Source organism: Pollicipes pollicipes, unplaced genomic scaffold (genome assembly GCF_011947565.3).
Source record: "Pollicipes pollicipes isolate AB1234 unplaced genomic scaffold, Ppol_2.1 Scaffold_4219;HRSCAF=4965_pilon_pilon_pilon, whole genome shotgun sequence".
NCBI classification, from domain to species: Eukaryota; Metazoa; Arthropoda; class Thecostraca; order Pollicipedomorpha; family Pollicipedidae; genus Pollicipes; species Pollicipes pollicipes.
Window position 1 is genome coordinate 14,206,713 of NW_023596448.1, and position 13,247 is coordinate 14,219,959.

The 13,247-nt window shown below is 57.0% G+C and overlaps 1 protein-coding gene across 6 annotated transcripts in view; it reads left to right on the plus strand.

Moving 5' to 3' along the window:
• LOC119095864 (CBP80/20-dependent translation initiation factor) overlaps positions 1-7,618 on the plus strand; it is a 35,683-nt gene extending 28,065 nt beyond the window's left edge. For 5 of the 6 annotated variants that reach the window (XM_037218721.1, XM_037218724.1, XM_037218722.1 and 2 more), the window contains 7 exons: positions 705-773; positions 1,688-1,934; positions 2,410-2,576; positions 2,954-3,076; positions 4,459-4,587; positions 4,944-5,090; positions 7,249-7,618. In XM_037218721.1, the coding sequence (XP_037074616.1) occupies positions 705-773; positions 1,688-1,934; positions 2,410-2,576; positions 2,954-3,076; positions 4,459-4,587; positions 4,944-5,090; positions 7,249-7,326 (960 nt within the window). In that variant the 3' untranslated portion in view covers positions 7,327-7,618. The remainder of the gene's footprint in view (positions 1-704; positions 774-1,687; positions 1,935-2,409; positions 2,577-2,953; positions 3,077-4,458; positions 4,588-4,943; positions 5,091-7,248) is intronic. The other variant, XM_037218723.1, reaches the window with a different exon arrangement.
• The last annotated feature ends 5,629 nt before the right edge of the window (positions 7,619-13,247 follow it).

Here is a 13,247-nt window from a genome sequence, read left to right on the forward strand (position 1 = left end):
TTGTAGTGATTAGGTAGCAGAAATTGGTGGTACGCTTTCTGATTGACGCGTCGTATATCCAAAGTGCGTCAGCAGGCTTCATCAAAGTTTGGGGTTGTTAATGATATGTGCGTTGCAGTAGCGTTGCAATAGCGATGGCGTTGTTTGCGATGGTACCCAACAGTGACATCGTTGCGGATTTCATTGCAGATCTGCTGCAATCGGTTGCGTTAGCTGTAAGGCAGACGCCATAACCAGCTGAGATTGAGACGGACAGCTTCGCTTGTTTTGGTGGGATGGCCCCTGGCAGTTTTCTCGCTTTTAGGTCAGCCACTGGAGGGAGGACAAATTTCGTGTTCAGCCCAGCGAACGGGGAGTGTGCCACCGTTCTAAAGGTTGGGGATTGACGTGTGGTTCAGCGGCAATGGAAACTGATCGTTTGGGGTCGCGACAGTAAGGGTGAGTTTCGTGAGCGGGGGCTATTCATTATAGCCAATGTGAGCCACCTGTCGTGGCCCGTGCAGTGCATTAAACGAACGCCGGGGATATTGAGACATCAAACGAGCGACCAAGCCCTGCGGGCGAATACACACATGAGCAACGAAGGTGGTGGCTGTAACCCCCCGTTCTCGCTTCCTGACTTCAAACGTTTGTCGCGAGCGAAGTACTGTCCCGCTAGATCCCAGGGCACCACTTCTCCCTGTAACCGCTGCCGTTGGTCCTAGGGTAACAAGTCAGCAGTGCCGGGCACCTTGGTTCGCTCCAAGAGCTCCAAGGACGGCCGGATCTTCAAGGTCAGGGCGCCGTGCCGTGCTGCCTCTGCAGCTGGCCTGATACTAACCCTGTGTGCCGAGTGGGGTGGCAGTGGCGGACACTAACCGTCCAACAGGTCAGGAGCCGGCCGAAGCTGACGGACTAAACGGCGCCCGGCGGAGCCACCTGGCTGTACTCGACCCGTGTCCGCGTGTAGGCGGGCCATCTGTATTTTGCAGGCGCGCGGTGATTTGTTTGTCAGAATGCGGATGGTAGTCGGAGGCACTGGAGACTGGCCGATCCCCTTGGAGTGTCGTGCCAGAATTTGGGTGGTATTGTAAAGGCATGCCGCGCGTGTGTGTGTGTGTGTGTGTGTGTGTGTGTGTGTGTGTGTGTGTGTGTGTGTGTGTGTGTGTGTGTGTGTCGGCTTACACTATGCTGTGTTCTGCACGGCAAGTTGTGCTTATATTTTTTTCTTGGGGAATAACTCCCAGAACCGGCATCTGACAATCTTAAGCCAATGTTTCATTATTTAGTGGCATCAAACCAGTGACCCTTCAGTGGGTAACGTCAGTGCGCCACATACATCACCACATTCGTACGTAGAGGACGTATTCGCCTCACGCCGCTTTATGACCGTGCTCTAGATAGCTGTGAACACCACCAATCGCCCACATCCTGTTCGTTTGCGCACTGTGCTTGCTTTCCTTGTCAGTCTCTGGATCCCCCCCACCCCCCGGCCATTAGCTCTGAAGCTGATCAGTATCCAGGCGGCCGGTGCTCCCGCAGACCCGGTCGTGTTGCGATGACCCGCTGTTGCGTGTCACCCGTGACACCACCCAGTCTAATTCGGGCCCGGCGCAGGTAGTGTCGCCCACGGCCGCTGCGCGCATCACCGGTTCGGACCGGCGCCGGCAGATGGCAGCCCGCGCCGTCACGCCCCTCCCGGCCGCAGGTGACGTTCCGTTCGGGTGGCGCCGGCGACGCTCCCGCCCCCAGCGACGACGCGACGAACTACGACAAACGACCGGACGAGGTGGCGCCACTGGCGCCGCTGGCCGGCGGCCTGAAGCGCTCCCGCAGCCTGGGCGCCGAGCTGACGGCGCCGGCGCCGGCGGCGGCGCACGCCGAGTTGGGCGCCGCCGCCGAGCTGGGTCACTTCAGTCCTGACGTGCAGGCGCTCATGGCGCTGGCCGTGCAGGGTGAGTGGTCAGGTCGGGTCGGGTCAGGCGCGGCTGAGCCGCCGCGCCGGACAGCACTAGTGAGGGCGACATTGCTCCGGATATTGGGACGAGGGTCGGGGGAGGGGGTGAGGTTGGCGGGGCTGGGTCGAGGAGGTCGAATGCGTGTCAGTTGCTGAATATGTCGGTAAATAACGGGACGGACTGGGACCTCGATTTTGGGACCCGCCACCGTGAACATAGGCGTCGGAGCCAGTGATGCGATGTTGGCCAGCGCTCAAGTAAATAACTGGTCAGACGCAGTACGTCAGCAAATGCTACGATTTCAATTGGCGTGCACACCCCGTTGTTTATTCGCTTTGTTTGAATTCGCCTGCTCTTGATCTGTTTTTAACGGATGAGGTTCATGTTGGCGTACGTCACGGCTAGTTTCGCGCGAGCGCGCCAGCTGGGCCGCTGTGCGCGGGCGTGACGAGCCGGTGCGACCACTCCACAGACCCGAACCGGCTGACCGGCCGGCACATGATGGACCTGGTGCGGCACATCTTCACGCGTCTGGTGGAGGCGGCCCGCTACGGCGAGCCGGCCGCCCGGCTCTGCCTCACCGTCATTGAGCGAGAGCGCACCGAGACCTTCCTCGAGACACTGCTCAACACGTGCCAGGTGCCTGGCCAGCGTTCCGTGGCAGGTCACACGCGCCGTCCTGCTGGCAGGGTGGCAGTCAGTAACGCAGTTGTACCATCCCTCGTTTCAATGGCGGGGACACCGTCCGCAGTAGCGCCGCCATTTGCCCGTGGACTGATGACGTGATCCTTCGGCTCGGTAGTGAGCACGCCGGCGCCCTTGTCAGCGCCGCCACTCGCCCGTGGACTGATGACGTGATCCTTCGGCTCGGTAGCGAGCACGCCGGCGCCCTTGTCAGCGCCGCCACTCGCCCGTGGACTGATGGCGTGATCCTCCGGCTCGGTAGCGAGCACGCCGGCGCCCTTGTCAGCGCCGCCCTCGTTGCCGTATGGACGCCGTTGCGGCCGTGTTCGCAGGAGTGGTACCAGCAGCGGGACCGGCTGCTGCGGCCGCACCAGAGCACCTTCGGCAACGGATTTGTGCCGGCCTCGCCGCGCTGGATCGCCTTCACCACCTTCATCAACGAGCTGTACGCCCTGGTCAGTGCTACATGGTGGGCCGAGGGCCCGCCGGCCCGGGACGGCAGTGTGTGGCTCGCGTGTTCCCCGGGTGGAGGAGCCAACTTGTAACTTAAGGCTTTAAATGGCGTTGAGCGTGAGTTGCATTGCGTGCTGTGTACTGCGTTGCCGAGTTGTTTCTTTGCTGCCGGTGGCAAACGGAATGTTGTCATCTTTGCAATTAGTGTTTCACAGGAAACGTGGTTGGCTGCGGAGCTTTGTGCGCCCGTCGTAGCACGCTATTTTTCCGTTTGTCCCAGACAGAAATCGCTGAAACTTGACCCAAAAAGACAGAAACTTGTTCTGTTTCAATTAAAATTGCTATTCTGACGGTAAGCCTACAGTGAGATCGGTCGTCATAGTGGCACGCGTATGCGGCTCAGCGTCGGCGGCGTGTGCCGGCCGGCCGGTGGGCTGACTGGTGTGTGTGCCGGCCGGGCAGTGGGCTTACTAGCCCCGCCTGTGTGGTGTAGGCCGGCCGGCGGGTGGGCTGACCGGCCCTGCCCGTGTGGTGTGTGCCGGCCGGCCGGTGAGCTGACCGGCCCTGCCCGTGTGGTGTGTGCCGGCCGGCCGGTGAGCTGACCGGCCCTGCCCGTGTGGTGTGTGCCGGCCGGCCGGTGAGCTGACCGGCCCTGCCCGTGTGGTGTGTGCCGGCCGGCCGGTGAGCTGACCGGCCCTGCCCGTGTGGTGTGTGCCGGCCGGCCGGTGAGCTGACCGGCCCCGCCCGTGTGGTGTGTGCCGGCCGGCCGGTGAGCTGACCGGCCGTGCCCGTGTGGTGTGTGCCGGCCGGCCGGTAGGCCGACCGGCCTCGCCCGTGTGGTGTGTGCCGGCCGGCCGGTGAGCTGACCGGCCCTGCCCGTGTGGTGTGTGCCGGCCGGCCGGTGAGCTGACCGGCCCTGCCCGTGTGGTGTGTGCCGGCCGGCCGGTGAGCTGACCGGCCCCGCCCGTGTGGTGTGTGCCGGCCGGCCGGTGAGCTGACCGGCCCCGCCCGTGTGGTATGTGCCGGCCGGCCGGTGAGCTGACCGGCCGTGCCCGTGTGGTGTGTGCCGGTCGGCCGGTGAGCTGACCGGCCGTGCCCGTGTGGTGTGTGCCGGTCGGCCGGTGAGCTGACCGGCCGTGCCCGTGTGGTGTGTGCCGGTCGGCCGGTGAGCTGACCGGCCCTGCCCGTGTGGTGTGTGCCGGCCGGCCGGTAGGCCGACCGGCCTCGCCCGTGTGGTGTGTGCCGGCCGGCCGGTTGGCTGACCGGCCCCGCCCGTGTGGTGTGTGCCGGCCCGGCGGTAGGCCGACCGGCCCTGCCCGTGTGGTGTGTGTCGGCCGGCCGGTGGGCTGACCGGCCCTGCCACTGTAGCGTGTGCCGTCCTCAGCTGAAGCGGCGCCAGGTGTCGACCGGGCCGCGGCCCCGCTCCGGCTCGGCTGTCCAGATGCTGCTCGAGCTGCTGGCCGAGTGCTGCCAGGTGACTCTGCGCGCACCCAGCGTCAACAGTCTGGCAGAGGTAGGCGCCGCCGGCAGATGGGGACGGAGGAGCGGCCTCACTCGGGGCGGGGGCCGACTTGGTGGCCCCCGATGTCTGAAGGGCCGCACCAAGCGCCGCAGCGCGACGGGGTCTATGTGGGCAGGATGGTGGGGTCCAGGTGGCGCCACCAGCCTCAGCGCTGTCTGCGCTCGGACACGGCGTGCCGCGGTCGCCGCGTTCCCGGAGCTCCCGGAGCCGGGCTGCTCCGTCGGCTCCGTCTGCAGGGGCTGCGGACGGAGCCGACGGCCCGTGCCGCGCCGTACGGCTGTCCTTCGTGTGGTGGCCGGCGTCTGTGGGGACAGCTGACGGCTGACGGCTGGCGGCTGGCTCCACAGACAGAGTGTGTGTTCCTGATCCTGACGTCGATCGGCCGCGACCTGGAACAGGAGTCGCCGTCACACCTGGAACGGATCATGGCCGCCGTGCGCGATGCGCTCATCAACAGCAGCCTGATCTCGGCCGTCAGCAAAACACTGCTGCAGGTGAGGGCGGCAGGGCTGGGTGCTAAGCAAGGAGTTAGGAATTTTTGTCTGTGTTGTAAATATATATATATATATATATATATATATATATATATATATATGCATGGATATATGTATATAATGTGTGTGTGTGTGCGTTTGTGTATATATTTTTTGTGTCGTGAAAGCCATTATTTGCATATTCGTTGTGGGTAACATTTGACGCCGGCCGTTTAGCTCTGTTGAAAGCACTTCACAAGGAACAATTTTCCAAAGCCAGGGGATACAAGCCTTAATGACCTTTCGTATGCATCTGGACAGTCTTCATTACCATTGATGGAAATAACCTAGTTGGGGGCTTTTCTGTAATGATCTGTCTGAAATGCATCATTTGATGGGTCAGTCAGAAGTCTAGAAGTGGCAGTTTATTGTTCGCACTAAATTTTACGGTGAAATTCAGGCCGGACTGATACCCCATCCACCGGCAGGCACAGGTTGCCCTTATGGCGTCTGGACCGATATGCGTGGGCGTAGCATTCCCTCCTTGACCGCTCGAGGTAACTGGGGTGGGAAAGGGGCTTCATGATCACAGACATATCGCCGCATGATGTCTATCGTTTTCGGGGACTTTCACGAATAAAGTTGCAACGTCTAGTGATGACAAGGAGCATGTCGTTTTTTGCGTTAAGAATAGCTACTAGTTCTTCAGTGGGTCGAAGTGTGCACTCCAATGGCAGAAATGGAGAAAGTATGGCATTGAGCCTTTTGGCTGTCTGCTATGTCGTAGCAGGAATTTAGGATAGTGTAGATCTGGTGGGATTTCCTTTATTACGGGTTTTCATGTTCCCGTACAAATAGTCCTGACCGTGCTGCCCAACGACCTTCTGGGAATGGCCGCCATCAGCCTCGGCATTGACCACATCCATCAGTTTGTTAAGATAAGCTTTCAGGGAAGCAGTTGGGTCTCTATAAATCCGCTTAAGCTTGCGATCATCCGACAAGTCATCCCTCACTTTCTGGACTAATCTTTGCTCAGGCATCTCGAAAGTTAAGCTCTTGTCTTCCTGCACTACGACTGTCGTTTTATTTAGACAAAGCACCCTCGCTGCACGCTGCAGATCTGCCGTCAGGGTACAAGGGCCTCTCCAACCTATTCTCCTGCGTGCTTCAGTCTGCAGGAGATGTAGTTTATTTTTTAAGAAACATTCTTTCCCCTGGAGTGCTTTCAACCGGATGCGTTAAATAAAAGAAGACGGGATGCGACGGGCTACGCCAAACGGTCATCAATGACGAATACATAAAAACTGGTTTTGACAATGTCGCGAAGTATTTATTCGATGACTATCTAAAACGATGCGAACAAAATAATGTTCCTCGGAAGTTTCCTGAGACATTGAAACTTTTTGATAAGAAGTACGATGACGCCGTTTTAGATTACAGATGAGCAGGCATTACGTGGCATTGTCCGCAAACACTTCGTCCTTTCGTATCAACGGAAGACAACTACGATTTATGATATGCTACCGAAGTCCAAAACATCTTCTTTGGTTATGAAAAATGGCGCCAACCAAATCAGAGATACGTTAAAACGGACCAGTATAGTTTGCTGTTTCGAGTGTACTGCCGAGGACCCATCTCCTCCTCCGTAATGCAAAACTGCCGGATCAGTAATCCTCCGACTTGATATGGCGAAAATGGAAGACAGCTTTCGGCCGTGCAGAAGTGTGCCTTGAACTAGGCGTTTCAATTGTGACTTTTTGGAAGATACCTCGGGAGTGTTTTTGACACAAATGAAAACCGAGCTTTTGTATATGTGCGGTGCGTGACTGCTTCTTTGTAATGTAAAATTCGTCTTGAAATTATCATCGAGTTGACTAAAACGTTGCCAAAAAGCAAAATTTCGGTTAAAAAACATGACCTATGGTAATATTCTATATCGACAACCGAAAACGAGGTGTGCACTATGCGTAGCTTCCAACAAACGACCAAGATCGTCACAAATGCTAAGTGTGCTATGTATATTAAGTTGTTCTCGTGATCATATGTGTCCTTCAGCAGCGCTCCTGCGTGCGTGGTGTGGGTGGTAGCGTGCCATCAAACATGTGCGTGTCTCGACAAGTCGTGTGTCGGACGCGGCACCCGTCTGCTGGCCGCCGGTGACGACTGCTCCCTCTTTCAGCTGGTGGAGCTGCAGGCGGCCCGCTGGCAGCTGCCGGCGCCCACCGTCATGTACTACTACCCCATGTCGGCCAAGTGACGGGCGCGCGCCGGCCGCCGCCATCGCCGCTCCTGTGTTCCGCCCGGGAGAGAGTGTGTGTTCCGTGTTGGCGTTGGCGCCGTTGCCGCGCCGTTTCTCGTTGGCCGCCGCGCGGCGCGGGCGTCGGCCGAGCCTGGCGACGATCTCAGCGCCGGCGCGAGCCGAGCGTCGGCCGACGCGTCGAGACCGACGAGCCGCGCCGCGCCGACGCCGCCGCCGACCGCGCGCCCGCGCGCTATTGTATTCACTCTGTTGCTATTTGAATTACCGTATTTATGAACTGATGATTGATGGCGATCGGGAAGGCGGAATGGAATGAGTTGTTGGCTAGTCATGCGGTCCGCCCTGCGCGATCGCGCGCGACGAACTGTCGTCGGCCGGCGGTCTCAACGGCAGGCAGACCGCGCGCGCGCACGCACGTGCGTGTGTGTGTGTGTGTGAGTGCCTTGAGCCGTGTTCGGAGCTGGAGGGCCGGTCTCCGCCTGGTCGGTGGTGTGTGGGGCCTCGTCTGCCGTCGGAGACGACGTGCCTCGTCTCGCCTGAGCGCCGCTGCCCGTCTCTGTGAGAGGAGAGGGGTCAGACTGGCTCTGGTGTCCGGGGTCTGTCTCCCGTCAGGGGGCGCTCGCTCGTCCGCGGACGAGCACTCGGCCTTCCGTCCGAGTGTTGGCCTCGCCGGTCCTGCTGTGGACCTCGCAGGTCGGACCGTGGACCTCGTAGGTCCGGCCGCGGACCTCGCAGGTCTGATCGTGGACCTCGCTGCTCTGGCCGTTGGCCTCGCAAGTCCGACCGCGGGCCTCGCAAGTCCGACCGTGGACCTCGCTGCTCCGGCCATGGACCTCGCAGGTCCGGCCGTGGACCTCGCAGGTCCGGCCGTGAGCCCCGCAGGTCCGGCCGCTCGTGTCCGGCTGATTCAAATCCTGAGCAAGAGGCAGCGTTTGCTGCTGGTCCTGTTGTTGGGTGACGGCAAGAGCCCGCCGGCCTTGTCAGAGGCCTGCACGGTGCTTTGGCCCTACTCTGTCCTTCAGCTGACGGACTGGTGTAACTCTCTAGTCGGTTCGAAATAAACATTTTCTCACAAAGTGGCTCACAGGTTCCAGCTTGTTTCATTGGGCCACGTGTGTGGAGAGAGTGCGCGGCTATTGCCGAACCGTGTGCCCGCCATGATAACAATGTTCTCACTAAACGTTACGTAAATTAAACGTTAACTAAACGTAAAATGACGTTATCCATGGGCATAAACAGAAGCTTCCGTTCCAGCCACTGCAGTGGCCGGGATTATCTCTTAATACCGCAATTTATTCTCCTTAGTCCACTGCCAACGTATTGTTTTATAGCGCTGGTCCTGAGCATCACAATAAAGCTTGGTTTGTCCTTTTCCCGCACATTTTCCATCAGTTGGCTCAGTGAGGCAAGGTTGCCCTGTCACGGTCATTGATATTTCGCATATTTCACTTAACGATGACGTCATTACACCACATGGTGTGCCGTGCCTTCCCTGACGATACATCCGTCCACAAATTACGTTACGCATTGCCAGTAATTTTTCAGCTCCCTCCCCCGGTTACACTTCAATAAACCACTCTTGTTATCTCAGGAAATAAGCGTGCTACGACAGTGAGGAAGACGGCGTTAAATAACTCGCTGAACATGCTAACTGACCAGACACTAGTGAAGGTGAACACACGTGATCTGTGAGATGTGTCAGGTCAGAGGTGGACGCGATTTTGTTTTGGCTCGTCCTGATATGTGAAGGACTAAAGAAGCCACAGCGATGGGGAAAGCACTCTTTACAAGACTTTCCCAAGCCGTGAGATACGGGGCAACGAGATTTAAGACGCACAACCTTTAAACGGTTAAACCTGGTGACAAACGTCAGTTTTTTTATAAGCGTGACCTTACGTGACGGAGGCCCCTCGAAGGGTGAAGGTTAAAACTTAACTTTTCAAAGAATGCACGATGATCTCCCGCATGCCGGATCTAAACAAGAGCTTCAACAAACTTGACACAGCGCATTTCACTCTGCCACAGCTGACACCTACCGGCGTAATGTACAAGGCTCGTTTCGTCTGTTTGCTCCGCTCATATCGCAGAGAAAGCGCTAGACAATTATCTGAACAAAGGGTGTCCCGCACCGCTCGCTCTTGATGACCGTCGAATTGACAGTCAATAAAATTCAGGAATCCAGTGAACAACAATCAAGCGATTTTTAATGCGTTGCTTTCACGTCGAAATCCTATTGATGGTTTAGAAACATGGATAATGAACCATTGTTAGGAGAGCGCTCCTGGTGCTTTTCACTTCAAGCATTGAGCTATTTCTGCCGCGAGCGTATCATGGAAAACAACCGTCGCTTATCCCTTGAAGTTAAACCGGGTATTAGCGTTCAGTTAATGTGAGCCATCACTTCATACGAAAATGACATGAATACTTAAAGTACTATGTTTTGCTGCCCGATCAGATATCCCCATACACCACACAAACCTCATCGAGACCCGCGAGACCGTTGGTTCACAGATCAAGTTTTCCTTGCTTGTTTAGTGGGGGCGTGGAATATGCAGAGTAGACATGATGGAGCACTGGTTCCCACAGACTCGCGTCTGGTGGCGTCCGCAGCGGCACTCCTGGCGCACTGGTTCCCGCAGCCTCGCGTCTGGCGGCGTCCGCAGCGGCACTCCTGGCGCACTGGTTCCCGCAGCCTCGCGTCTGGCGGCGTCCGCAGCGGCACTCCTGGCGCACTGGTTCCCGCAGCCTCGCGTCTGGTGGCGTCCGCAGCGGCACTCCTGGCGCACTGGTTCCCGCAGCCTCGCGTCCGGCAGCGTCCGCAGCGGCACTCCTGGCGCACTGGTTCCCGCAGCCTCGCGTCTGGCAGCGTCCGCAGCGGCACTCCTGGCGCACTGGTTCCCGCAGCCTCGCGTCTGGTGGCGTCCGCAGCGGTTCTCTTGGCGCACCGACCCCCGCAGACCCGCGGCTGGAGACGTCCGCAGCGGTTCTCTTGGCGCACTGACTCCCGCAGACCCGCGGCTGGGGACGTCCGCAGCGGTTCTCCTGGCGCACTGACTCCCGCAGACCCGCGGCTGGAGACGTCCGCAGCGGTTCTCTTGGCGCACTGACCCCCGCAGACTCGCGACTGGAGACGTCCGCAGCGGTTCTCTTGGCGCACTGACTCCCGCAGACCCGCGACTGGAGACGTCCGCAGCGGTTCTCTTGGCGCACTGACTCCCGCAGACCCGCGACTGGAGACGTCCGCAGCGGTTCTCCTGGCGCACTGACCCCCGCAGACTCGCGACTGGAGACGTCCGCAGCGGCACTCCTATCGCATTAACTCCCGCAGACCCGCGGCTGGAGGCATCCGCAGCGGCACTCCTGTCGCATTAACTCCCGCAGAGCCCGCGGCTGGAGGCATCCACAGCGGTACTCCTGTCGCATTTACTCCCGCAGACCCGCGACTGGCGACGTCCGCAGCGGCACTCCTATCGCATTAACTCCCACAGACCCGCGGCTGGAGGCATCCGCAGCGGCACTCCTGTCGCACTGACTCCTGCAGACCCGTGACTGGCGACGTCCGCAGCGGCGCTCTTCGTGCACTGACCCGCATATGGCGCATAGGTAGTCCCTGGCGGCACAGTAATTGCTCGGTGCACCGTCTCTATAGGGCTTCGGTCTGGTGGGTGGGCAGCCTGCGCGCTGAACCTAAAAACAAACACCTATGGAACACCACAACCGGCTCCCGTCCCATGGGTGTGGCGTCCGGTCCCTCCAGCAGGGACCGAGTCTTCAACCTCAGACCGTGCCTTACTCTCTGATCGTGAGGAGCGAGCAGAAGGTTCACAGGCTTGAATCCGTTCCGTCGCCTCCATGGACTTCTCTCATTGTCCGGCAAGCCAAGAAACGCCACTCGTCAACGCGATGGATTTTTGCTAGTAGGGTACCACGAGGAGATTGGCATCAAACAACCATGTCAAATTAACTCTTGTTACCGCGCGCAAGGAAAAAACGTTGATATGCTCAGCTCTGGCAAACCCCACCACACCCTGAGCCAGGGGAAAGATTTCGTGTTCTGCCGAGCACTACAGGCGGTGACCAATGAGGAGGTGACCGCAGTGTTAGTCTTCTAAGGCGTCGCACGAGCAGGGTGGATCGTACTTGGACGCGCCGGAACCGAAGACCAGGCGGATAGCTTCGTCCTCCCGTTTAATATGCCCGACATGCTGAAATAGTATTGGTCCCTAGATTTAAAATCCTTTAAATGTTTCTCGTGTTAGAAGTTCGGACACACCAGGGATCGATGTCAAAGATGCGCCGCCTGCGGGTATTGTTCGCCTCCAGACTACACTGCAAAGGACTACAGGGGTGAGGAACGCCAGTGCCCGGCTCGCGTACACAAGATGCGGCTTCGCGTTCCGCTCAAAGCTGCTTAGAACAGAAATTGTTGCATTGGAAGTGACACGTCGTTTGTCATTCCCGGAGGCCCAGGCTATGTAAAATAAACGCATTCCGAAAAGGTGTACGCCGTGATAACTAAAACACTTGAGTCACAAACATCTTGTGCGTGTAATAAGGTGGATGTCCTGAGTAATTTGACTGGGCGAGGTTGTCCGCCTAACGAAAAGGCGGATAAAAGCGTATACGATGGATGTGTCTTATTGACTTTGATAAAGTTTTATGGTATTGTATGAGTGTTTTGGCATTATTCAGTGATGTCTTAAAACTCACGGTCTGCGGCAAGTTGCGCTATTTTTGTGACGATACGACACGATGTCAAATTAAAACCTGAAAACAAACCGAAGGTTGACTCCCAAAACGTTAACAAATTTTAATCCGGTAACGTTCGGAAGAATCGTTGAAATGTACCGTCCTCCAACTCGACGTGAATATTCGATGGACCAGTTACAAAAAGTTGACGATCGACACCAGCCGACTAAACCGATGGGGGCAGTCGTCCGACAGCAACCACCAAAAGAGAAGTAGCCGTGTCGAACATGCCTGACACGGGTGCTGCGCTGCACGCTGCAGCCCGCCTTATGGCTACCAGCCGGGAGTTGCCGTGGCGACCTTTACTAGTCGCGCGCATCAGCTTATTCTAGATCACAAAATTTATAAATTCAGTAAATGCGCTTTTTAGCGTGTCATTGCTTGACTGCGTTATTGCTGTTGAGCTAGCCGTGCCAGATTTCCACCGCAGCACTCATATGTGGTACCTCAACTCGCCGAAAGATGGCAATAGCGGTGCTGGAAATGCTCGCTGAGTCAAATACCGTCATGCGCTTGCGTTTTGGTCCTTTCTCGTGGTGTTCTCGCACATTTAGCTGTGAGCTCAAGAAGTTTAGTTGCATTTACATACTCGATTATGGCGCTTTTCTTAAGCCACTTGATTTTAAGTCTCATTTCCGTGAAAAAATGATAGCCATGTCCAATTTCTTAGATTACGTCGATTAGGATTGGAAAGCGTGCTAACGGACGCCAGATCTGAATGTCTCTACAAAAATGTGATTATTATTAAACACCACATGAGCTATGAGGTGGCAGGATTTGAAAGACGTTGCTATCGCGTCATTGTATACACGAAATAGTCTGGTCATCTTCGCGGGACGTGCAGCTAGGAGCCTAGAGGGTTTTAGGTTCAAAATTCAATGGTTCACATTTGAATGGATTGAAGCAAGCATCAGATATCAGATAACAGCCTCAGGCATAAATATTGTTATACTTTAAGGTGGAAAAGACTGCTATAGATAACAAAATTCTCTGTTTAGTAAATATGCTCCTGAACGCATCACGGTTTGATTGCATGATTTCACCTTGTACATTATTGATTGAGAGCCAATTGACGGCCGTTATATCTGGAAACCGCGCTCATAAAAGCCAGATATGAATGCCTCGACAATTGCAGTTTTCTTGGTCTTCATCGCCGCATGTTTATGGAA